Source organism: Ursus americanus, chromosome 24 (genome assembly GCF_024610735.1).
Source record: "Ursus americanus isolate L20-20 chromosome 24, mUrsAme1.1.p, whole genome shotgun sequence".
Taxonomy (NCBI): Eukaryota; Metazoa; Chordata; class Mammalia; order Carnivora; family Ursidae; genus Ursus; species Ursus americanus.
Window position 1 is genome coordinate 2,956,361 of NC_142150.1, and position 26,686 is coordinate 2,983,046.

The 26,686-nt window shown below is 47.1% G+C and overlaps 1 protein-coding gene across 13 annotated transcripts in view; it reads left to right on the plus strand.

Moving 5' to 3' along the window:
• The window catches only part of TEAD1 (TEA domain transcription factor 1), a 259,997-nt gene that overhangs the window by 209,567 nt on the left and 23,744 nt on the right, over positions 1-26,686 (plus strand). For 8 of the 13 annotated variants that reach the window (XM_087855286.1, XM_045796512.2, XM_045796511.2 and 5 more), the window contains 2 exons: positions 10,927-11,100; positions 14,830-14,934. The exons of 1 other annotated variant lie outside the window; for it this stretch is intronic. In XM_087855286.1, coding sequence (XP_087711412.1) covers positions 10,927-11,100; positions 14,830-14,934 — 279 coding nt within the window. The remainder of the gene's footprint in view (positions 1-10,926; positions 11,101-14,829; positions 14,935-26,686) is intronic. 4 more of the 13 variants (XM_087855284.1, XM_045796515.2, XM_045796519.2 and 1 more) reach the window with 1 other exon arrangement.

Sequence of the window (26,686 nt, forward strand, 5' to 3'; positions counted from 1 at the left end):
GCCCAGCCACGTCCTCCTCCTCAGCTGGCAACCCCCCTCTGGCTCAGACTTCCCAGGCACAGTTTGCACATTTAATGCCTGTGCTGTTCGGGAGGCCAGAAGGAGCAGCGCGGTTAGCAGGAAGGGGGTGTGTGCGTTTCCTTAGGTAGGAGTTACTCCTACCAGAGAAGGGAACACCGTGGAATGGAGAAGGAGGGATGAGGAGATTATTCTCTTTAGATTTTGAAGCAGCAGTGAAAGGAGGTGCGTTCTGCGATGGGTACAGGAACGAACCTGAACAGGGAAGGCACAGCGCAACTCACTGTAGAAAATACCTTTATGTGTCGTGGCCGTAGTGACAGCCACCAGCACTTCCGGAGCTGTGTGAAAAGCACGGTATGCCAAGTATGTTGACGTGGGTACTGTGCTTCTCTCCGGTCTGTCAGTAAAGGAACAGAGGCTCCGAAACACGAGGGTACGTTATCAAGATCCATTGCCAGGAAGTGGCCGTGCCAAGGTTTGGCTCTGCTCTGTGTTCTTAGCCACCTCCCTGTACTTTGGAAGAAATAAAGAGATTCTTCAGACAGGAAGACAGCTGCCTTCCAGCACATGAGCTCCTAAGCACGGGCTGGCTGTGGCAGTGCCTTTCACCTTGCATAGAGAGTTGGGCTGGGTTTGCACTGAGCTCCTTGTCCAACTTCTGGTGCTGTGCTTCTTCTCAGGGTTTGGGGCAAAGAAGCGAAAGAAGCAAAGAAGGTTTTGCCTGGACTTTAGAACACATCTCCCATCGCGATGTAGTGGTACCATGTTTGTTCGAGTGAAACGAGAAGGCTGGTAACTGAATAGCTCTGTGAGATTTGGGGCAAATGCACTCAGCCGGACTCCGGTCTGTATGTGGCACTTCATGGTCTCACTGTATTGCTCTGACAGTGACAGTGAGTGGCTTCCCTGGACACGTCGAGGATTCCACAAATGTATTTGAGACCTGAACCTCTTGTAATAATGTAGCAGAAAATCGGGCCAGAGACATGGAAGGAACCAGGCTTCAGAGGATATGCTCGCCAAGTGGTTTGGACCCTATCGAAATGCAGGTGGAAACCAGAATAATTTTCTAAATTAATTATAATTTAATGTGTAGTACATTCACGCAGTCCAAAATCGATGAGCATAAAAGAATGGAGAGAGACTTCCCTTCCTTCTAACCACTGTTACTAGATTCTTGTGAATATATATATATTTTTTTTAAAGAGAGAGAAAGCACGAATGGGGGAAGGGGCAGAGGGAGAAGCAGACTCCATGCTGAGCAGGGAGCCTGATGCAGGACTGGATCCCAGGACCCTGGGATCATGACCCGAGCCGAAGGCAGTTGCTTAACGGACTGAGCCACCCAGGCGCCCCTCTTGTGAATCTTTCCAGAAGTTTTAATACATACAGAGCATAACATGAGTCTGTATTCTCCTACCTCACTCCCCTTTTGAGAGACAGAATGTGGTCCGACGTGTGTTCAGGACGCTGACAGTGGCAGCAGATCAGAGAGGCTGGGGTAGGGAAGTGACTTTCTGGTCCAGGTGTTGGTGGCAAGGACCAAACCAGGGCAGCGGCCTGGCCATGCCCAGCGGGGACAAAAAATAGGGAATGTCAGAGGAGAGAGACATCGTGTTGAGAAAACTAAAAGGCCTTGGGGGCTGATTAGGGGCTGACTGGCTGTGGGAGGAAGAGCGTAATGGAAAGGACTGTTTGGAGACCGGGGACGGTGCTGCCATTTGAAGACCCGTGAAACAGAGTAGGAAGCAGTATTGCTAAGAACCGCCTGGGTGATGATGCTCTTGCCTCTTGTCGTCAAAGTAAACTGGCTGAAATGGGTATTAGAGAATCAGAGAGTTTACGTAACTGAGCCCAGGAATCAGCTCGTCGATGGCAGGGCTGGATCCTGGAAGTTTGTCTGAATCCAAAGCCCATGGTTTGAGGAGTCGAAGGGACGACGGTGGCAGCAGTAACCACCCTTCGGGGGATCTTATGTAGCAAGTGCTTTTTCATGACTTCCCTCACAGCGTGACATGGAGGGGACCGGGAGAGGACCGATCATCCGAGAAGGATGCTTCCCCCACCACCGCCCCTCTGGGGAAAGAAACGGCAGACCTGTGAGGGAGAATGCCCTGCAGATAAAGGCAGTTGGTCAGTGTGGCCCCAAGAATAATTTAATTTTCATACTTTTGTAGCTCCTTTCAAAGGCCTAAAATTACAGATCCACAAAAATTCCTTTGTTAGATCACAGAACCTGGTTTTGGTTTGGGGAATGTGACCATTGCCGCTCTAGGAAGTACAACATCGATGAGGCCTGGGGCACAATGAGGGCAGGTGGTTTGTATGGGGACTAGAGTGGAGAAATAAAGGAACTCGATCAGAAACAGGCTGAGGACTCCGGAGTGCCAGGAGACTCCTCGCCTGTGTCGTGACCGGGCAGACAAGGACGGGGTTTCTCTGGAGAAGCTTCCAGGCCCTGCGGTGGCTGTGGAGGCAGGGCCGCATCTCAGAAGGGGGTCATGTATTCACGGGGAGACGGCTGTTGGGGCAGATCTGTGGTCCTTCCGAAAAGAGGCCCCTTCTCCCAGCCCCGTTCACGGCGTGTGGGTGGATCTTGGTAACAGGACGCCTGTGTACCAGCATCTGCGCGGCACCCTGGGGCCCATACGGAACTGTCCTGTTTGCTCTTTCGGTTGACCTTTCCATTGACCCCTGGAGAAGAGCAGACCAGGTGTCATCCCTGTGTTCAGGTCAGGAAGCCAAGACCCAGAAAGGGTCAGCAACTTGCCACAGGCTACACAGCTCAGAAAGCAAAAAGCCTGGTTCTTTCTGATCCATGTGTGGGTACTGTGCACACCCCGTGCTTGGAAGGAATGGTCAGAAAGCACACTGGGCCTTCCCGGTTCTCCGGGGAGGGCTACAGCTGGTCTGACGGTCGGCCGTGCCCAGCGTTGATGCTTCCCCCAGGTTTTTCCGGTAGGACACAAGCCACGCAGTGTTGTCGGGTGATGGGGGATGGCTCACTGTGGTGTGGTGTGGTCACCACCCCCCCCCCCAGCTCTGTCCCACTGTCCTTGCTCATCTCACCCAGCTGCACCCTCTCACAGCGGTGCGTGGTTTACTCTTGTGTCTGAGCCGCTCTGGGCACTCACCGCTCTGGGCACTCACCATGGCCATCGGGGGATGAGGCAATTGAAAGCATCTGGAAATCTGGGTTTTATGGACGTTCCACAGAGGCCCAGCCAGGCTCCATCTGCTTTCGTTGGCTGGTCAGCACCCCACCCGCCTGCCTTCCCAGTTGCTGTCCCTGCATGCGGCCCGGGGCCCTTCCAGCTGCACCTCCGTGAGAAGACCCACTTTCTGAGAAAGGTGGTGATGGAAGTGGGAGGCAGGGGTGTGAGGTGGTGCGTCCAGTGTGAGATCCCGGCAGGAAGGACTCACTTGCTCCTTATTCTTTGCTTTCAGTGCCCTAGGTTTCTGAGAAGAGCACAGGGGAGGGGATGAAGCAGTGCCAGGTGCCAAGTAGCCAGAACAGGGCCAGGGCCTCTGGAGAGGAGGAGAGGCTCTCCTGGAGTTTGAGCCCGGCCAGGCCCCACCCCACCGCCTGCCTTGCTCCCCCCAAGCGCTGAATGTGCAGGGCACTCTCCTTGGCTTGGCTCCACAGCCACTCCCCGTCCCTGCAGGGCCCAGGGGTTATCACAGGCTGCCCAGGCGGCCCTGGGGGTGTCTGGACAGAGCCCAGGCAGGAGAGGGACAGGAAGCCAGTGTAGGGGATTTGTCCCTGTTCTGTTCCAACTTGTACATTAGCAGCCCTTGACGTGAGTTATCTGTCTTGGTTTCTTTAAATTCCTAAGTGGATTATAATTTTTCTCTTGGTATTATTTGACAGCAGTCATTTTTCAAGGTTTTACTACGTTCTTCAAATACTTGAAATTTTTGGAACAAGTTTGGGGGAAGAGTGCCATCTTCACGTCAGACGGTGTAGTGCAGCTCTGGGCGTGTCCGAGGAAGCGGCAAGGAGGAAGATGCCCAAGGACCCGCAGATTGTCGGGTTTCTCTGTCCTTTTTCACAGAAAGTGAGCTGCCTCACCAGAGGTCTCTGGAATAGAACCTATTATCTGTGCTTTCAAAAAAGAGGAAGGAAAGAAAAGAAAACCCCAGCGGCTGCTTTTGGGAGTTGTGTTGGTCCCTTTTGTCTCGTGGGTGGTGAGGGGCACTTTCAAGGACAGGCTTCGTGTGCTTCAGAGAGCGGCCACTGACGTGTCTGGGGGAAATTCGGGGGCCAGGTCACTCCAGGCTCTGGGTACACATCACCCCCTCCTCAGCCACCCTGCATTATGGTAGCTAATGGCAGTTTGGGAACTAGTAGGTATCACCCTGTGTGTCTCAAATGTTCCTCTTAATTTGTGCTTTAAATTTTGGTATTTCCATTTCATTGCTATTAGAAGGACAATCTTAATTTCACATTATCTTGTCTGAAGTAAAGAAATATCATGATTACTTGGCAATAATAATAACAAATTGTGCACGCGCAGTGTTATGTATTTTCCGCACATTTTCTCATTTAATCCTTGTGACACTCCTTCAAGATAGGTACTGTGATTACTCCTGGATTATGGATGTGGAAGTTGCCCCAGGGGGCTGAACTTGCCCATTTTAGATGACCTCACTAGGAAGTAGTCCCTGCACCGGGATTCAGACACAAGACCCCAGCCGACTCCAGAGTTCCAGTGTTCCTCACCCCTCTCTGAGCTTCCCCAAGCAGCAGAGAGGGAAGGAGAAGGTGGGAGCAGGAAAGAAAGTAACCTGAGAACAGATTTGGGAGAGGAGGAAAAGCCCTTCGTTAAAACCCCCAGGGTAGCTAAATAACCCATTGCAAGTAACTTGTTGAGTTTTTAGGATTATATTCACCCTTGTTGCTGTTTACAACTGCCTGAAGAATAGCTGGAGGAATTATAATGATAAAAAGAGAAAATGGGCATTTTCCCAAGTCAAAAGAGAAATCTGTGTATTAAGGTTGTGTCAGGTGCCGCTGGGCTGCGGGACAGTCTTGATGCAGGTGGGAATTTGCTGGTGCAACGTTGGTGTTTTGGTGAACCCTGCAGGCAGACAGGAGTCCCAGCTTCTGCTCAGTCATCCTGACTATTCGAGCCATAGGAAGGCTCTGTGATCTGACCAAGTTCCTTTCGAGTCCAGGGAACTTGTGACCAACTAGAATAAACATCCTGAAGCACAACTCTTAATATTTTTGTTTCCCTTTATAGTTCTTTCTTTTCCTCAAAAAACTCCACGATGTTCCAAAATAGTTTTCAGTTGGCTGTTTATTTAATTTAGTAAAGTCATACATGTGCTTTGTATATAAGCCAAATTGAACCAGACTCACAGCCGGTAAAGAAAAGCAGCAGTCCTCCGCCCCGTGTCTCCCCACCTCCCGGTCCTACTCCTTAGGGACAGCTACTTACAGCCTTTCAGCCATTTCTTCGTATAGTATCTCCATATTTCCAAATAACATGTTCATAGTGTATATTTCAGTCCATTAATTTCAGACATTTTCTGTTGACTTCTTACTATGGAAGACCAGAACTTAGCTCTCTAAATAAATTGAGCCCTTGTTCTCTTCCCTCCCTATTCCTCAGTCTGGTTATATCACAATTTTTGGTTTAATTAACACTCAGTGTTTGTATTACAAGCCTGTAAATGTCACATACAGCATGGTTAATGTGTGATGTATGAGAACCATTTTCTTGATTGTAAAATTTTTTTCCTAGGATTTGTTATTGCCTCTTTTTTTAATCCGTTTTTATATACCTATACAAATTTATCTTCAACGTTTCTAACAGAGTTCTCAAACTCTTGTCCAGATGGTCAGATAAGTCAGGGACTCTTTCAAGTCCATTGTCCCTTTGGTGACACCCCTCCAGCAGCGCTCCGGCTCCTTGTCCACCCCGGACTGGCTAGTGTCCAGGTCAGCCGCCCAGCTACTGAGCCAGTGCGTTCTTTTCTCCGTCTCCTGGATTAGCGCCCCATCTCTCTCTTGTGATGTATTCCCTCATTTTGTGAAAACAGCCTCCGGTGCCTAGCTGAGAATAGTTGCAAGAAGGGTTAATCTTCTGAAACCTTACAAATCCGAGTGTGTTCTACTCTCAGATGTGATGGGTAACTTGGTTCTCATCATGGTTTCCACTTTAGACTTGTGAAACCTGATGCACATTTTCAAGTGAGTTCCACATGTGTTCTCCTTGCTAACAAATAACACTGTATGTTTAGTGCTGGAGAATACAGCCATTCATAGAAAAAGAGCAGGCTAACGATGATTTAAGTCATGTGATGTATAGGAGAGGGGATGTTGACTGTCTTTTATTCCCAATCTTCTCTGTGGGAATCATTGAGAACATATATTTACATGGGTAAATATATGACTTTGTAAAGGCAATAAGCTAGCTCCGTACATTCAACTCTGTAGGTCCTTTGAAGAGAGGGATTTTGTGCTATTAGGTCTTGGATTCCCTGTGCCTAGCATAGAATGTGTCACAGGAATGCTGGTTTGTTCTACTAAATCCATAAAAGACATAAGCAGAGTGAGTACCTTTTTGCTGGTGTCATTGATATATTAATAATCAGCATATCTCCTGAGTGCCTAAGGAGACTTTTTTATAATTGAACAAACCAACATTAACCTCTATTTTGGATATCAAGGAAATTTAGTTTTGGGCTTTGGTATCCATGACTTCTTGACATTCACCCTGTTTCTGCTTACATTTTGCAGGCAGAAATAGTTGTTGCTGGGGATTTTAGTTGTTGCTGTTGGTGGTGTTTTGCAAATATTTGTTTCCTGCCCTATTATGTAGAATTGCCCTTTTTTGGTTTTGTGCTTCACCTTTAGTTTTGGGGAAACCACCATTGCTGAAAACAAAATGGGATTTATTTGGGAAGCAGAGAGGGAAATAAGATATTCACCCTGGCCTTCTTCCCTTATAAGGAGAACTGACAGGATGGGAAATAGTTAGAGCTTTACCAAATGGTTTTTTTGGAGTTTTGATTTGATCAAAACTTGAACCCAAACATATCAGGTAGATTTCTTCTTTTCAGTCTTCTGGATTTGGGGGCAGAGGGATTCCTGACCTACCCAGGTTGAATTAAGGGGAGAGGGAGGGCTGTTTGTCTCACTGCTGTGGTCTCCAGGATACCTTCTTTAGTCCTTTGTATTCTTAGAAACAAAGTCACCTCCTGGCAGGAAGAAAGGCACCCAGACGCCAGCAGTCAGGGTTTGGCTTCACGTCACAGCCTCGGAGAGGCAGTGCCCGCTTTCCTTTGGCAAAGACAGCCTGCCGTTCTCAGTTCATTTCAGCCACTTGGGCACAAAGGTAACTTCCTCAAAATAGAAACCTTTGAAGAGTCTGTCTGCTGCCTCTGCGAATCATTGTTTGTCCTGAATTCTAATTTCACTTCTTAGAAATCTGAAAACACTAGTTAGCTTTTTTTCTTCTTCGTTTTTCTCAAATCAGCTCTCAGAAAAAGGAGATCTGAGTGAGAAGGGTCGAGGCATTTTCTGCTGGGAGGCAGCCTGGTTGACGTTTACAGCGAATGCACGGGCTGTGGTGTTGACAGGTCCAAGTTTTATTCTTAACTCCAGGACTATTCCCGGAAGTGTGACCTCAGGCCAGTCTGTTCATCTCTGAGCTCCCATTTCCCCATGTGTAATGACTTTAATAAAATGTCCCTCCGGTGTCATCGTGAGGCCAGGATTACCTGAGGTCACGTGTGTGGGAAGCACGTTGCACAGAGCAGTGAGTGGACACGGCTCTTTTCCTTCCTTGAGGCGCAGGAGAGGCCCTCACCCCGAGAAGCTCGTTGTGAGTGGGCCGGAATCGAGGATTTGAACAGTCACATGGCTTCACAACTTGCTCCGAGCTCTTGGCTCACTTGTGTTTCTCTCTTCTTTGCCAGGCCGGAGGGGTAGCTAAAGCAGACAAGTTCTTTTCTTCTCCCCCAGGACCTCGTGATCTCGCGTAATCATCAGCCACGACAGCAGGAACCTTAGCAGCTGCGATTTATCCAACACTCCTTAATGCCGGGCCCTGTGCTGAGCACCCTCTGTGCCTTGTTCCCTTCCATCCTCACTCCTGTTGTGTGTCATGCATACTGTATCCCCTTTGCACATATGAGCAAAACTGAGATTTCAGGTTCTCATCTGGTTCCAGAGTTTTTGTGCTTTGTGCTCAGCACCTTGGTTTTTGGCCATATCTTCATGGCCGCCGTTAAAACGTATGGTGAATGTTGCCCTCCATTCGCCTTCCTGTCCTCTTGAAACATAGAGGTCCTGCGTTCCAGCAGTACACTGCGGGGACTTTGGATGTCGGGAGCAAAAAAGACTGCAAGTCTCAGCTTCTTACCTCCACCCCAGCTCTGCCCGCAATGGACAGCTGCCAAGGAGGAGGAGCTGAGAGCGGCTTATTCAACAGAGAGTCTACGGTTCTGACCACAGGTGTCCCCATAGCTCTGCTCGTGTTGCCTCCTTGCCCATTAACTCGCTGCCTGCAGGTGGCACACGGCAGGACAGAAGCGGGGCCTCCCGGACGAGCTAGGTGGGGCTGGGAGCTTGCTGCCAGCAGAGGTCAGTAATAAGGGTTGGATGGATGTGCGGCAGGCCAGCGGTCTGGATGATGAACGAACAGCGCCTCTGGCCGTCAGCTCTCAGAATGGTGGGTAAGTGGAGAATGAGCAGAGGCGTAGACACGAGGCACACACTACTCATTCATCCTGGCCTCTCTGGCTGCCATTACACCAGCGTCTCTGCCCCCCGCTTTGCCTGTGCTGTTTTTTTTCTCCCTCTACCCATTAATGAGAATGGAAGCTCCTTAGCAAGAGTGCCTCGTACATTCCTATGGGCTTCTGTTTGCTTATAATTGAAAAAATGTGACGACAACATTTGGGAACATTTACAAAAGGTCAAAGACATTCCACTGTACCCCATAATCTCAGCTTCCCAACCTGGCAGTGGCTTTGACTTCATTTTAAAAATTCTCTTCCACTGCAGGCATACTCCATCCCTGCAGAGTGGTTCCCAGCCCTCAGTCACACCTGAAAGCTAGCAGCTAGCTGGGCAGAGCATGGCAGGTTCCCCTTTTTCATTTCACCTAATACCTCTTAGGGATTTTGAAGCTTTGGTAGAGATAGCCCTCTGATGTTGAGCAGGAGAGGGCTTAGCGCTCTCCCAGAAGACGCCAGGCCCTGGCCACCATGGTCAGGCATCCAGCACCGTGGACCACCGACGTCAGATGGGGTGTCGAACCTCCTGCCGTTTGGTCCTGCGGCCAGAGATCCAGTGCCTGCGTAGCATGTCATGAATTGAAACCAGCATTTCTTCAGGACACATCTATTGGGTTTTGTGACCACACGAGTTTAGGAAGCTTTGTGTTATACCAAGTTAAGAAATGTTTTTTTTAGCTGTGCTCAAAGAAGGGGGGTTTTACAAAACAATGATAATAGCTAGCATTTATCGTTGACTGTTCGTTGAATCTGTGAATTCTCATGTGCAGTTTCTGATTTAAACCCCGTAGTGACCCTAGGAGGCAGAGACCAGCATTTCCCCATCTTACAGACTGGGGAGGCACTTGCCCAGTGTCTTAGCTAATTTTCAGTGAGCACAAAGTTTTGTGCTCGAGCAGACTGAGTCCAGACTCCAAACTCTTAGGCAGGATACAGTACTCTTCTGGTAGGCGGCTTTCACCAAGCCTTCTTTTATTTGGGACTTCTCCTTTCTAATGGGATCGGTACTCTGAAGGACTCTAGTTGGAGAAATATCCATTTGAACTTGAAAAGTAAATAGGGAGTGCCAGGTGAGTAGGGCTGTGGAATTTCTCGCATGAGCCCTGTTGGGTTCTGATCCCCCCCAACCCTGACACCTGCAGGTGACTTTGCGTCTCGTTAGGTTGGCGTTACAGTCTTCTTAGCCCCAGAGACAGGCACAGAGGGTCTGGAGTAGAAAGTGTTGGCCAGCGGTCCTCAAACCCGGCTGCATACTGGAATCCATTTAATGCCCATTCAAAATTACTGATGCCTGGCCTCATTTTCTGGGATTCCCCTGTAGCCTGGATGTCCCCAGGCATTGGTGATTTTTAAATGTTCCTTGAGAACCATTGGTTTGGACAACTCCTTTGTGGTCCAGTTACCATGTTTTATACCAAAGCAAGGAGAAAAAAGAGTTTCTTTTGTAAGTTAAAAGACTTTAAGTGGGTTTTGGTTGGTTGGTTGGTGAATGAGTGCCCTGTGTTCTCTGATTACTGGCCCCATATGACCTTGAACCAAAATCCTCTCCATGATCTGTTCTGACCCTAACTTAGCACTGACAGCCATGTACTGTCCAGCCCCGATGCAGGAGCTTTAGACTGGTTACTGAGGGCACTGCTGAGAAAGAGGCTCCGCACTCCTTGGAAGTGGGTGGGTACCATTGCCCAGAGCGCTGCAGCCGTGCTGTTGCTGGGGGAGCTGGAGCAAGAAGTGCATTCTGGGTGATGATGTTTGTTGACCACACACATACTCCTCATTGGGCTGAACTGTAAATATTGGGCTCCAAAGGGTGTTGCTCCCCTTTCCAGTTGAGTCAGGTGAAATTGGGTATAGAATAGTTTCTTGGTTTGGTAGTCAGGTAACTTCAGATGTTACTTACTGCTATGTCTACGAAAAGCCTTTTTGAGGGAAAATAGATACCCCTGTCGATAAAAGACAACGATGGTTTTAACCCTGAGCTGTAATGGCTTTTCCTAACGTCTTCGTCTTTTCAAAGGCACAGACCCTACCTAGGCTATTCAAGGTGTTAAGTCCAGGATTTGGAGACCACTGCTCTTGTTCCAGTTCAAGATGGATGTGCCGCAGGTTGACCAAAGGGTTTGTAATGGGAATGTTTCTGTTGGTTTCTTACAGTACAACAAACACCTCTTCGTGCACATTGGGCATGCCAACCATTCTTACAGTGACCCGTTGCTCGAATCAGTGGACATTCGTCAGATTTATGACAAATTTCCTGAAAAGAAAGGTGGCTTAAAGGAACTGTTTGGAAAAGGCCCTCAAAATGCCTTCTTCCTCGTAAAATTCTGGGTGAGTAAGACATTGCTGTGGTGGCGGTGGGATTCGTCGGAACGGGCGCCTCCCGTCCGTGCGTGCGGAGCAGCGAGGCTGGTCGTGGGTGCTTGCTGACTGCACCTGGGGGGCTGCCCTCAGGCTGGCCTTGTGGTCTACCCTCGGGTACAAACGCAACCAGGTAGCATTTGGTGTCCCTGCCCAAGAACAAGAGAGATGGGAGGCCTCTGTGGGCTTCAGGGCTCCCTCGAGCGGTGGCTGGAGACTTCACAGGTGGCTGGAGCTGGGCTGGAAAATACGGGCACTAGCCCCTCTCTGTTCTCACTCCATGAAGCAAGGCGACCTATCAGTTCCACTGGAGCCGCGGACCTGAGGCAGAAGGGGGCTGGGATGAATCGTGCTTCCAGATTTTATAAGTGGCAGAGAGGATACAAAATGGCTTCGCCCAGGATGTGCCTCATTTGGGCTTTAAAACAGCAAGGGCGGATTCCCCCAGCGGCTGGGGCCTCCTGCCTGTCCCCCGGCCTCTGAGAGGAGCTTTTCTGTTCTTTCTGCACTAGTCAAGCTCAGGCCAGGGGACGGCTAACAGGCCACAGGCGTGAGTACGATGTGTGGAGGTGAGGACACCAAGGCTGCAAGGTGACCTGTTAGCGATGAGTGTTTATAAGGCGTCAGCCTCTAGAAAAAGAAACAGAAAATCTCCTCAGATGTTTGTGCCCCTTAGCATGGCATCGAAGGCCCTAAGTGAGCTGGTTGCAGGGTGTTTTCCTTGCTAGCTGCCCCGTGCCCAGCTGCTCTGCGTGTGTCTGACGGACTTCTTACCCTTTCTCCTCTCCCACGGGGCCAGCTCCTCCTTCCTTTGAGGTGGTGCCTCCTTTATGATGGCCCCTTCCTCCCTTAGGCAGACCATTGATTTTCCTTTTACTCGCAGCGCATTTTGTGGTTAATCAGTTCCCAGGCCGGGTCCTAAACTTGGATGCGTGTCCCACTCCCCTCTGGACCCGGACTGCCTCCGGGGCACCTTACTCCTAACAGTGGCTACCACTGATTGAATACCTGCTGGGGGCTGGGGGCTGGGGGCTGTGCTGATGCTTTCCAGGCACTTCCCCCGTCCTCACAGTGGTAAGTGGAATTTGCCTCCCGTCCAGCTAAGAAAACAGACTCCGAGATTACAAAGGACAGGCTACTTGTAGGGCGAGGCCCCGGGGCCTTGTAATTAGAGAAGTTTGGTGGTAGCGTCTCTGCTGTGCTTCCTGGTTGCTTCACACCCTGCGAGCCCCAGCTGCCGGGGTGGGGGGTGCAGGGGGGGTCCTGTCCACCAAGAACGCTCCATTTCTCCAGCACCGAGCAAACGCCTTACACAAGAAAGCCCAACAAATGGGGAAACGAGTGGATAAGTTAAGGAAAAATATATGTTTTAAATTTCTTGGAGAACTTCCATATTAAATTTAGTTTGTATAGTTTCTTGTATCCTTACGTGGTAACTAGATTCCACTTTTCATGGTTCCATATCGAATTTGGGTGGTGGAAATAGCCTTCTACTTACATTAAGGTTCTTGGGATGGGGCGTACATATGGATAACCTGCACAAGCAGTAATGCCTTTCTAAATTGGGGGCTGCCACTCGTGATCTGAAAGGTGGCTGGAGGTTAGTTATTATGTGGTCACACGGCAGTTTTCTAAGTATGGCCTGCGGACCCCTGGGGAGTTCATCAGTATCCTTTCGAGGGGCTGAGCAGGCCAGAGCTGTTTTCACTATGACACTGAGCCATTATCTGGCTTGTGCACGCTGCCGATATGCAGGCTGATAGTTGAAAAGCAGAAGGGTAAGACTGCACACAGTTTAAAAAAAGAAAGAGAACTAGTTACACCAAGAATGTCCTTTGTAAATTTTATGACATCTTGGGCCTAGAGTACACATTGCAAACGAACGCATTGAGCCCGCCTGCCTTGCCACCTCAAGAAAAGCAATGGACGCTATTTATGACTAGAGAGAGAATTCCAGCTTTCTAGTAAAAATAAGGATTCTGGAAAACTCGTATCCACCTCCGTGAACTTGACAGCTTCCCAATATTTAACAGACTTTTCTGGTGACATCCACAGCCATATTAACAAAAGTGATTTTTTTTTTTTTTTGGTATTATGTAAGATAAGCCAGTGGATTTTCATGTAATAGAGTTTGAAAAGTTCATTGATGTGGTTTCAGATTCCACACTGCAGCTAATTTTTTAAAAAAGATTTTTATTTATTTATTTGAGAAAGAGAGTGAGCATGAGCAGGGGGAGAGGCAGAGGGACACAGAGAGGGAGAAGCAGGCTCTCCACTGAGCAGGGAGCCCGATGCGGGACTTGATCCCAGGACCCTGGGATCATGACCAGAGCCGAAGGCAGACGCTTAACCCACTGAGCCACCCAGGTGCCCCGACACTGCAGCTAATTTTTAAGAAACTATCTCTTGTTAAGTTCTGGTGTAGTATCAAAGAAAAGTGACCACAGTTCTCTGAAGAGCCTTTTAACATACTCTTCCCTTTCCTAGTTCCAGATTTATGTTAGGCTGGATTTTCTTGTGTACTTCAACCAAAACAACACGTCATGACAAGCAGTTAGAAGCAGGTTTGAGAATCCAGGTATTTTCTAGGAAGGCACACAGTAAATATATTTCTAAAGTGTAAAGCAGTACTACCCTTCCAATTTTTCTTTTGTTTGAAAGTATAGGTATGTCTAATTTAAAAAAAGAAAAGATGTTTTTAGGTAGGTAATATTTTTTCAAATGCTCTCCGTTTAAATTTCCGATACAAACAGTATGGATAGAACCTGCAGGAACAAACGCTCCTTGAGGTCCGCGGTAGATTTTAGGAGCAGAAAGGGGTCCTGAGACCAAAAAGGTTAAAAGCCACTGTTGTGAAGGATATAAAAAGAGGCCGTTCTACTCAAATTAATTATAATTAATCAGAAATGGTAGGATATGATGAAAGGAAACCATTTTCAGTATTTTCAAATGAAGCAGTATTGCTTTTTAATGATCATAAGATTTCTTATAATTAGCATGTTATTTGAATATAAAGTAGATTGGAAAGTCTATAGAAAGTTGTATTTGTTTTTGCTTCCAAAATTTCCCATTTTGCTTGGGATGATTTTAACAAATGCTTTCACTGACCGGGCTCTCTGGTCCTGGATCCTCAAGTAATGAGATCTAGACTGCAGATGTGAGAAGTGTGGTCGCTATTGTGAAATGTCCAAATGGAGAAACAGTTGCTCTGAGCTTAGATATAAATTTGTTAAATTAGCATTTGCAGGATTAAAATTGAGCACTTCTATGAATGTGGTAGAAGACTTCACTCCTTCAGTATAATGGTGAGCAGTACTTAACCTTTATAAAGGCATTCAGTCTCAACAATGTTAAATGAGGAAAGGCCATTTGAATTAGGTTTACAATTTGCTGCGATCTGAAGGCTCCCTGGCTTCCTCTAATGCCTCAGTGAGAATAAATTATATTTAGAATATCTATCCTTGGGTATCAGGAATGGGTGTTTTTTAGGTAGGTTCAACAGTCCCTTTGAAATATTTTGTGTATCAGCAATTTGCTTAGCAGATTTTCTTGGTTTTGTGTGAATTCAGTAAATTTCAGCAGAGGTCCTACACCTGATCTTTATTCTCCCCCCTTTTGCCCTCTGTCTCAAAGTGCCCGAAGTCGTCAAAATCAAGCTGACTCTTGATTTGCTCGTATGATTCCTCTGACTATTTTCAGAACATCAGCCGCGTGCAGCCTGGGCTCCATCGGGCTAGACAAGGTCGGGGGTTTGCTGTGGAGGAAATACCGAGTGCTACCCCGAGCGAGTGCCTGCACCTCAAGGTGAACAGCATGGGGCCACCAAGGAGCAGTCACGCCGCTGCTCTCAGGGTGGGGGACCCCGACTGGCGCCCGGGGACTCGGGCCCCAGCACGGAAGTGACTGGCAGAGGCAGGGGTGGCCCCTACCCTGTTAGCGTTACCATCTCTCACACCCTCATGGTGGGGGACACCCAAAGACCCCCGTGGATGGCTATGTATCTGGTGAGATATTTTTTTTTATAAGAGCCTTATTGAGGTATAAATTACAAACCATAAAATTTGTCCCTTAAAATTCAGTGATTTTTAGAAAAATTTAGAGTTGTCTAACCATCACTATAATCAAATTTTAGACTATTTCTGTCATTCCAGAAAGATCCCCTGTGCTTATTTGCAGGCAGTCCCTGCTCCGACTCCCAGCTGCAGACAACCACTAATCTACTTTCTGTCTATACAGATTTGCCTTTTCTGAACATTTCATGTGAGTAGAATCCTTCAGGGTGTGGAAGTTTGCAGCTGGCTTCTTCCCTTACGGTGTTTTTGGGGCACATTTATGTTACAGCATGCCACCAGTTAGCAATTGTCTGTTGCCTACAGTAGCCCGTCGTATGGACATACCACGTTCTGCTTATCCATTCACTAGTTGATAGACTTGTGGGTTGTTTCCACTTCAGGCTTTGGTCCAATAATGCGGCTGTGAAGTCTTTGTGTACTGGTCTTTGTGTGGACATATGGTTTCATTTGCAACATTTTTCTCGGCGTTTTTCCATAGGAGTAGAATTGCTGGGTCACATGGTGACTCCACATTTAACTTAAGAAACTGCCAAGCTGTTTTCTTAAGTGGTTTCTACCATTTTACCTTTGCCCCAATGAGACGTTAAGGGTCACTCACCACCTCCTTCCATCATTATGGCTGCCAGTGTTAGGGTAGGGGGAGATGACAGTGAGCATGGTAGGCAAGGGGCTGGCTAGCGGGAGCACCAAGATGCAAGATACAGGGGAGACCCATTCAGGTGAGTTCAGGAGCCTCAGGGATCTTGAGGTACTTTGCAGCTGGCTCTGCACTTGTAGGGACAGCGTAGGTGGGTGAAAAAATTAGGAAAGACAAAGACTCAGGGTTTGGTTGTGTCAGCAGTAGGGAGCAGTCAGTGGTTTTAACGATTTTTGAGCCAAGAGAGTATTTGGATTCTTCTTCCTGGTACAGCGACTTTATTTGCATTTTGGCTTCTCTATTTTTATTCTTTCTCTTTTTGTTTTCATGACCGTCTCCTATTTATTTCCGTTCTCTTCCTCCTTGCCTACTTTTCATTCACTCTTGTGCATTTTAATCCTACAGCATATTTAATTACAAAGAGAAGAAAAAGGATTTTGCGGGAACGGGAGGGAAAGGGCTTTCTCTCTTTTTCAGTAGTTGAACGTGACTTAATGAGTTCCTTTTTTGAGCCAGGCACTGTGCCAGGCATAAGCACATACTTGATCTGATTTAATCCTCGTGAGGCACGTGTGATTATTCCCACTTTACACATGAAGAAATCGAGTCAGAGAGGCAGAGTGACTTCTGCAAAGTCACACAGCTAATCAGTGCTGGGTCGGCTGGACCCTGGAATCCATGCCCTTTCTGTGAAATTTGTGCGTGGCCTCTGCAGGGAGCCCAGCTCTGTCCCCAGCCCCTCCCCTGACCTGATCTCACTGGAAGCCAGTGATGGTCACCCAGGGGAAGCAGACCGGTTTCTTTCTGAAGTCCGGTCACCGTGGGATGCCCTGGTGCGCATTTACGTGGAGGCTACTGTGAAGTGACTGCTGCTGCCAGCAAGTTCATGTCGGATCCTGAGACTATGAGAAAGATCCACGCGACGCTGTTAGCTGCCTTTGGGGCGGGGTTAGAGGAGCGACATTGTGTTTATGTTACGATTACAAAGGCAACATCATAATATTCTAGACAGTCACGGAAATAGATCATTTTTAATTCATTCCTAAATGCACCACGAATATAATCACGAATATAATACATGTTTATGTAGTTTGAATCAAGGAATGCATTAAATCCGGTATCCTGCTTTTCTTCCTTATCTAACACCCTTCCATGTGGCCATATGCCATTATATCCCTAATTGCCATTTTTAATGACTACATTATGTCCTGTTTACTGGGTATATCCTAATTTAGCCATTCTTATTTGTGTACGTGTTTGTGTGGTGTGTAAATAACCAAGCTGCTTTTATAAGGTAGTCAGGCATGGAGGAAGCAGAGCAGACATCCTCATCAGGCTGGCGTGGCGTAATTTAAAACAGAAGAACTTTCTCTCGTCACTTTGCTTTTTGAATCCCTCTTCATCTGTTTTTCTCCTCCAAGACTTTAATCTTTTGTCTTTCTCTATAGAAACTATTAATAAGGTTGAATGTACTGTTCTCCCTCAATTCTAAGACATACATGTGTTCGCATCTCCACAGTTCCAGAAGTAGGATGCTTCTTACAGCTGACTCTGTACGTGCCTTGCCCGCCCCTCCAGCGATGGGGTTTTCATCGCCTATCCTTGGGGACCTGAGCCAGAGTTGAAGGCATCTCGCCCGTCCCCCGTCACCTTAGTTGAGTTATTTGCACCGGTAGTACTACAGACGAGTGCACATCTTAGCTTAAATTTGGATCCCTACTGAAAACGTCCCAGAAAAATTACAGTTTGATGCCAGCATTGAAGTTATGATCGAAGAGGAGCGTGGAACCAGATTTGTGATAAATGAGGCAAACACTTGCACTGGCAGAAAACCAGACTTCTTTTCTTCCCTTATAAAACCGTCATCAGTCAGGTGCTATGTAGGTCCCAAGAACAGAAGAGGTCCACCTGCAAACGGATAGAGTCGAGCTCCATTTCAGCACTGAGACTCATGCAGATAGGTTGCCAGTGTTAGGTCAGATGAAGAGCTAATTTAAGATAAAATGCCAACTGTCTTGCAATTGACCGTAGAATTCCCAAAGCTAGACAGGGAGTGGGTGTGATTCCTTTGTGAATCCTGAAAGACAGAAACCCAAGTCCCACTTGCAGCTGACTTTCAAAAGATGTTTATTTCCAGCCACATGTGGTTTACTGAAGGAAATAAACAGAATTATGGGTTTAACCAAATAAGAAACACAGTGAAACTAATATTTTTGAAGGGGCCTCAGAATTCTCTCCATCCTACCAGGGTGTTCAGGAGTGTTGAGCTTAGGGATGCAGTGGTTCAAAGAAAGCCATGTGTTACTATAACCTTAGAGCCAAAAACGATTTAGAAGAATATTTAGTAGGATGCAGACTTAGTCTTAAACTTTGATTGGAATAATAAATAGTATGAAAATGAAATTGTATGGATATGGATCCTGTGGTTAAAGAAAAATTTTATACACATTTATATAATGTTTCTTTTTTTCTCTCAAGTTATTATTACATTAGTGGTATTTTAGAAACCAGGATTTTTGATGTTAACCCTGTGGTCATTCATGATGTTTTGCTTTTTAAAATTCTTGGAATTATGATCATTCAGTTCAAATAATTAACAATAAATATATTTCTAGTCATTCAACTTTTTTAACCTATTTTTCTAGGGGAAGAAAAAGAAAGGCTAGTTTTACTAACCAGGGCAGGTGTGAGCAGATTTTATAAAACAGAGGGAAAGCGGGTTATCTGGAAGGAGGGCGGCCTTTAGAAGATGCTTTTATCTCGGTAGGAATGAAATCACATTTGTTGGACAAAATGACAGGCACTATAAATAAACAATGGGCTTTATGTAAGGAGACCCCGGGTGCACATGGAAGCCCGAATGGCCCCCTCCGGAGTGGCAGCCTGTGTCTAATTGGATTCGCGTGATTTTGATTGGACTTGTAGACTTGAGTCTATCATTTGGAACCAAACCCACCCGTTGCTATTCATGGAGAAGGAAGTTAGCAAAATGGAATGATTTACTCCCCGCTTGTCTTAAACTGCTATCAGCAAGGGAGGGGGCCTTTCAGTTCAACAAGCCTTCCGTGTCTCTGTACTTTGGTCTCATCTCAAAGTAGTTGTCCTGAAATTACAAGACCGGTATCGAGTGGTGGCATGATTTAGGTGAAAGGAAGATTAGCAAGTAAAACCACTATGCTCAGAGGTATTTATGAGGCTAATACATAATAAATATTCTGGGTAGACTGTGGTTATATGATCATCTTCACCATTGGTCTGTTTTTTGTAAAACCATCTCTTATAGGCAGGTTCTGGTACGTCAGGTGGGGGGACAAGGGAGTCAGTAAACCTGCACATGCATCCAGTTTGGTTTGATTTCATAAGGAAAATAATCTGAAGCTTGTTAGCATTCTCTGCTTTGACTGCTGTCTAGCATTGCTTCCTTCCTGTTTTCCCAGCCCTGCATCCTGCACTTCTCTGTGGACCTCCCCCAGGGAGCAGGGATCCATCTGTAGCTTTTGTTTATCCAGCCGTGCAGTGTATGTAGCCGATTTTTAACAGTTCTTTTAAAAAACCTGTTGGCTGAAAAGTCATTTCATTTCATTCAGTTCACCTAGAGAAATTGGTATATGTCAGGTGCCAAGATGACACCTGCCTGGGAGCCAGCGCGGACACTGCGTGCCCATGGAGGAAGCATCTGATAGTTTATTGGGCGATGCTTCTAAAGCAATGTTCTGAAGCCAGGGAGGACACCTTGAGAGATTCACACCAAAGTTTTTCCAGGCTGTCTCTGGAGTTTGTCAGGTTCTTAATAGAAATGGTTTCATCATTTGCATTAGTAATAAACACACACATCACTAGTGAGTCATTCAGTCAACATTCAGTGAACTGTACTTTGGTCCTAGAGAGCTGGCGCTGGGAAAACAGACCTGAGTAAGAGGCACATCTTAGGGTCTGCTATGGGCTGGCAGACACACTGGCAGGTAATGACAGCACCATGGGATAGGAGCTGTGACGGAAAGGTGGAAGCACAGAGGTAGAAGGACCCCTTTTGGCTGGAGAACATTCCAGAAGGCCTTACAAAGACCTGGCATTTGAGCGGGATCTTGAAAGAATTTGGTCAGTGGAATGGGAGTGGGAAGGAGTTCAGGGGAAGTGGATGTTGAAGGTCCCCATGGCCGCTGGGCCTTCCAGAACTTGGAGAATGGTGAGGGCTGAGGTGGAAACATGGATTTCCGTCGCCATGACTTTATTTAAAAGACTTTCCGAATCCATCTGAAGACATAAGGCAGAACAGGACAGCCTAGGAAGTGGGGAGCAGAAGCTCACTGTGCTTTTCCCCAATCCCTTAACCTCAGTCACAGTATGGACTTTTTTTTTTTTTTTTTTTAACTTGAATGCTTGCACACATCTAGGCAGAATGTAAATTGGAAGTTCTCTTAACCTCTTAGGAGAATCCATCTGACAGCTGTTCCACTAATGCTTTCTGTCCTGGGTCGTTTGGCTCAGTGGTCGCTACCAAAGCCCAGGTCAGGGGTCCATCTTTTCCTGCGCGGAGCTGTTTAACTCCGCTCCCCGCGGTGGTTAGAGGCTGAGATGCTAAGCCGGTGTCCTTGCTAACCAGAGGTCCAGGGGCAAGCAAGCACATGATGATGCATTGGCACTTCCCAACGTTTGCCCTTTGACGGCGGCATGATTCGCTCCTCTGTCACCATACCTCAAGAAAAAGCCCGAGAAGGAAAGAACCAAGTTAGCACTTTCAGGGTGGTTCTCATTTCCAGACCCAGTTTTGCAAAGAAGTAGATTATGTGGACATGGTCATAAACCCCTCAGGGGTCTTGGTCAGTTGTCTAAGATTAGACCTAGGCCCTTGGTGATCTATGAAATCCCTCCTCCTGGGGCAGGTGGAGATCCACAGTACATCCTCCCTACCCGCCTCATTTTAATTTTCTTTATACATTACAAAAGCAATATAGGCTTATTACAAATAGTCCAGGGAGATCAAAAAGCCATAGAAGAAAAAGGGAGATTTCCCCACAGCCATGTATCCTTCTGGACTTTCTGCATGTATCTACAAACATGGTACATCATTTGATTTTACTAAAAAGAATTATGCTCTGATGTGAAAATGTTGGGGTTCGGAGGGAACAGTCAAGAAAAAAATTCTTGAGACATCTTGAGTGCAAATAGGGCGGATTTTTTAAAAAGATTTTATTTGAGAGCGTGCACTCATGCACGTGTGCGCACAGGTGCACAGGCAGGGGGAGGGGCAAGGGAGAGAGAGAGAGAATCTCAAGCAGACTCCTTGTCGAGCGCGGAGCTGACGTGCGGCTTGATCCCACCACCCTGAGATCCCGACCTCAGCTAAAATCAAAAGTCGGACACCCAACTGACTGAGTCACCCAGTCACCCCAAACAGGGTGGTTTTTATCAAAGCACCGGGACAGGACCCATGGGCACAAAGAGTTGCATTGGGGTTGTCCGGGGTGGCCGATTAGATACTTTCATCTTGGGAGGCAGTAAGGGATAGTGAGTCTCTCAGGAATTTTGGAAGCTTTCCAGGACCTTGAGGGGCTAGCTGTTGTTAGAAAAAGGTCATTTATTACTGTCTAATAAGACCTTAGTCATGAGACCCCTCAGATGTATATCAGGAGGCCATATGCTTGGAGGATGATTGCCAACATATATCTGGGGTGGGGGGGAGATAAAGGAAGTTTCCAAAGGAATTTTTACGTGTTATAAAGTAGATTTACAGGATGCCGGAGGTCAGGAGAATGTTAAGCTAAGATTGCCTTTTGCCCTTAGCAAAGTATTAATAACATTGCGGCAGGTAAGTTTCTAGAGGAAGAGCACCCTCCCTGTCTCAAGGACTTGTCAGTGGGCTGTAAGTTGTAGGGAAATTTCCTTCTTTTCTTTGGCTTTGTTCTCCACACCATGCTACATGTATTATTTGGCAACTTCATTTTTCTCTTAAAATATTCTGAGCAGAAAATTGTCTTCTTACAGTGATGAGATTTGAGAATAAGTCCCAATTTTTGTTATCTTTTTGGTAAATGTGACTTGTCAGTAGAGGTGCCAGATTTAGCAAATAAAACTACAGGCCACTCAGTTACATTTGAATTTCAGGTAAACGACATACACTTTTTTTAGTGCGCATATGTCCCATGCAATCTTTGGGACACACGGATAATAAAAAAAAAGTGTGTTGTTTACCTAAGAATCGAATGTAACTAGGCCATCCTGTATTTTACTTGGGAGCTCTACACTTGTTAATTGATCTGTTGTCATTCCACACAGGACTTTTCTTGCAGAAAAACTCCAGACCAGAAAAAGGTCCTGTTTCCGGGTTGGGAGGGTATGGCCGGTGTTCACACACCTGATGGACGGGATGTGTGCAGGGCTAGCTCCGCTGGGAGCCCACGACTCATTAGCTGCCTCCATAGGAAAGAACTGCCTTTGTGCAGCAGCTGCCTTGTACTTGGGGCTGAGACCTTGGCTCTGTCATCCCAGCGACTGTGCGAAGTCACCAGGGGCAGTTACCTGAAGTTGTGTGGGTGATATTAATTGAATTTTTAAAAAATGAATGCTGGTATTTGTAGGAATTTGCAATGCAAACAGCCAGTCTTTCAAGCAGTGCATATTGTAATTAAAGCAAGCTTTTAAGATTCTTTGAAGTACTAAATGTTTATGAAATTCAAATAGGGGTGCCAATCTGCACAATAAAGGGGCTCCTGGTGGTGTTTTTTTAAATCTCTATTTTGCAGATGTAAATATATGCCATAATTAGTGGAAAGTAACTTGAAGAGCGAGGCTGAGTTTATTCCTATTATTCTTATTTAAAACAGCTGTGGTAGGAGCCCTACAGCTGCTGTCCCGTTGTGCTGGGCAAGGGCACAATGCTCCCAAGTGAACGTATTCAAAGACTTGCTTCATAGCTCTCCCCCAGTGCAGGTTGCCTTGTCCCCTGGTCGTCCTAGCAAAATTCCCCCGCCCCAGTCCTCTGATGCCGAGGGGGCTGGCTTCAGGGGTCTGGGCCAGGGGGCAGATGCATGCAAATGAGTCAGGCCAGAGGGTCTGGGAGCAGCCAGAGTCCTCAAGCCCCCCCACCCCCACCCCACCCCCCAGCACTGCCTCCTGGGCTACGTCTGCCCGCAGGCTTACTGCCCAGTGCAGAGCGATTGTCCTTTGGCGCCTGCGGGAGCAGCTGCAGGCCCACGTGGTGCCCTGCCTGGCCGAGCCTGGCCATGTGGCAGGCCTGGACGGCCGCCCACAACAGGGCCCGGCTCCCAGTGCCGCCTGCCAAGGAGCCAGATGCTGCCATTGGAAAAAATTGCTTCACAATTTGAAATCTTGGTCCTTTGATCATAGCTCAGAGAGGATGAAGAGGAGAGGTTCAAAGTGGTGGTTTGAAAATGCCAGCGTCTCCTTGCATCCATCAGTGCCTATTAGACTGTCTCTTGTCAGGGACAGTCCTCTTGATGTTTTCATTTCTGCAACCAAGCCATTCCCACCCAGCTCTTCCAAGCCCTGGGGGTGGAAGGGAGGCCTGCGTGGGAAGGGAGTGTCCAGCTGCCTCCTCCTTCCCTGACCCGGTGCCCCTGCCTTCTCCCCTGCCTGTGGGGTTATCTGCTAACTCTCCATGCCAGCAGGCTTTCTCCCTCTGAGCCCCAGGACAGAGTGTCTGTCATCAGGTCAGCGCCGCTCCTGCATGAGCCGTGCACTTGGGTTCTTGGTTTGGCAGCTCCAGTGCTCACAGGTCCTTCAGAGCCCTGGGGCTCTGCACGGACGACCCCCTGGCCCAGCCCTCCCGTCCGAGGACTCTGCATCCTACTTAGCAGGGCTCAGCCTCATTTTTCCTCACCCATAAAATGGGAAGGATCATTTCTTTAAAGTATATTGCTTTTTTATTTCAAATTTCAGGAACGTAAAATTAAACAGTGGAACAGACACATGAATAGATGGGCTAACGGAATGAGAAGTAATAGAGGAGAAATGAATCCAGAGTCTCATCTGGTGACTGACATGTTTCCACTGCATTTGATGAGTGTGAGACAAGAAAGATTGAGGGAAGGTTTTGGGAAAATTTGATGTTTCCTTTTTTTGTTGTTCTTGGTTCTTTGCTGTCTGATTCAGTTCGCTTTCTCTGCCTGGCACTGGGACCCGATTCTCCTTTGACCTTGTATCGCTTTCCAGGACTTGCCCACAAGTAGACCCTGAAGTCTTTAATTGATTCAACACACATGTATTAACAATTGCCCCTCTTTTTTTCAAGAAAGAATTCTGTAACCTCTCTAATCATCTCTTTGTGGGAAAGATGGTAATTTTGTGCTCGTTTGAGCAGTTATACACAAAACTTAAGACTGATCATGAACTCCCGGATCAGAAAAATGCTGATTTTGCTCTTTGTCAAAAGCCATCGTTGTAGCTGTCCTGCACACCTGATCCTTGTGGACAGAGGCTCCCACGGGTTCCGTGGGGACTGTTTTTGCTTATTGATTATGAACCACCATTTTTATGGGGTCACATCTCTGTCGATGTGGCTCGAGACTCTGTCTGTATCGGTCCTGGGGTGTGTTTTAAATCACCCAGTTACTGGGAGCGGTGGTCAGCGCTGTTCTCGTCTGCCTCTATGTCTCCTATGCATGGTCTCTTCCCGTCACCCCAGCGGCTTCACGAAGCAGGTCTCCTCTGTGGGTAAAGAGGAAGAGAGAGACTCCAGGAAGTCACTGCTGTCCATGCGGTCGGTCAGAGGGCTAGGAGACAATAAGGACAGATGAAAAGACAGAATTCACAAATATCTGGACTAGCTGGAAGGGAGGGCTGATATCAGGATGGGGTTTAATCAAGAGAAATATAGAACTTGAATCTGGGGAAGCAGATAGGGCCTGACGAACCTTGTTGGCAAGAAGGGGAAGAGGACAGGTAAGAGTAAGGGGGAAATGAACGAAAATTGCAGAATTGTCTGACAGAGGGGTTCTGGGGTCTGTGTGATTCCAGAAAGCAGAACTCTAGGTGCAAATTACAGGGAAGCCAGTTGCAACTTGAAGGGTGTGGCGTCAGAGTCCCATCCAAGACCTTAGCCATGGGATCTGTGACTATGTCTCATTGCACAGAAAGGGGAATCAAGGTTGCTTAGCAGCAGCAGGTAGGAAGAGTATCTTGGATCATTTGAGTGGGCCCAGAGCAATCACCAGGTTCCTTAAAAGCAGAAGAGAGGGGGGTCTGGGAGAGATGACAGTGGGCAGCCAGAGAAGGACCCAGCCTGCTGTCACCGGCTTTGACAGTGGGGGGAGGGGACCAGAGACCAGGAATGTGGGTGACCTCCAGACTCTGGAGGAAGCAAGGAAAGCGCGCGTGCGTGCGCGCGCGCGCACACACACACACACACACACACACACACACAGCCAGTGCTTCCGGAGAGGCTCCCTGCACTGCCAGGACCCTGACCTTAACCTGGGGAGACCAGTGTCAAAGTCTGTCCTGCACAAGTGTAAGATCATCAGTTTGTGTTGTTTTAAGCTGCTTAATTTGTGGTCATATGTTAAAGCAGCCAATAGAAAACTAATACAGCAGGAAAAAGAGCTTATTCACAAGTCTGCCCAGCACATAGTAGGTTCTTAAAGCAGTGGTTTTCCTGTATCTTAGCCTGAAGGCAGCACAGGTCAGTATATACTCTAGAAAGGATCCCTGCATTTGGTAGTAGGAGAAAGACCTCTAAACCCAGTTCATTTTTGGGTCTCTGTTCTAAGGCATAATGGGCCAAGGTTCCTTACACAGACCGGTTTGGACTTCCCCTCCCCAGCCACAATTGCGTGTGTGTGCACCTGCTGGCGTTTAACACTTCAGAGCCCGGCCCATAACCATTTTAGGCTGTCTTGGCCCCAAAGGAAAGGGTAGGATATGGTTGGAATTTAGGATTTGTTGGGAAGATAAGTTTGCTGGGTTTTTGCTGTCTCTTGGATTTTTATCTTAATTTGCTTCTAGAAACTACCCTGTGGTCAGATAAAAGCTGATGAGGCAGAAATAGTTTGTATCTCTGATACCAGCACATTCTTTCTTATTTTCTTGCCTTCAGAATTGTATGAAATAGGTTTGCCCTGAGCTTTCAGTTGGGAAAAAATGAGTCGAGAGGGTGGGTAATGAACTCAGTGCGAGTCTTGGGCTCATCACAGAGTTTGCCTCCTTTGTTGTTGATTCAATGCTTGCAATTCTTTAACTGATATTACCTTTGCTCCATGGGAGCTCAGAGAATGCATTTCTTTCTGGGATAATCGTAACATCCTCAGCTGACAGATGATTATCTTTCACATCAGTACCTCCTCCTAGAGAATTCCCGAAGAACAGCTGTGATATGGTTGGATGGCTACATGATTACTTTCCATGTTCAAGAGTAATTGCAGAGCAGTTGTAATAGCAAATTCGCTATTTACTGTTAGTTGAGAAGCCTTTTAAAAACTAACCTGTTGGGGCGCCTGGGTGGCTCAGTCTTTAAGCGTCTGCCTTTGGCTCAGGGCGTGATCCCAGAGTCCTGGGATCGAGCCCTCCATCGGGCTCCCTGCTCTGCTGGGAGCCTGCTTCTTCCTCTCCCACTCCCCCTGCTTGTGTTCCCTCTCTCGCTGGCTGTCTCTCTGTCAAATAAATAAATAAATAAATAAATAAAATCTTTAAAAATAATAATAATAAAATAAAAATTAAAAAAAGTAAAAATAAAAACTAACCTGTTAAATGTATAGTAAAAATTAAAGTTTTCTCCACCGTCAAAAAAAGAAAAGCAAGGTAATTCAAAAACCATCTGTCCCTCTTGTCTAAATAGAAGCTAAAATGTACATGGTCCTCATGACCCAGCAGTTCCACTCTGGGGAGCACA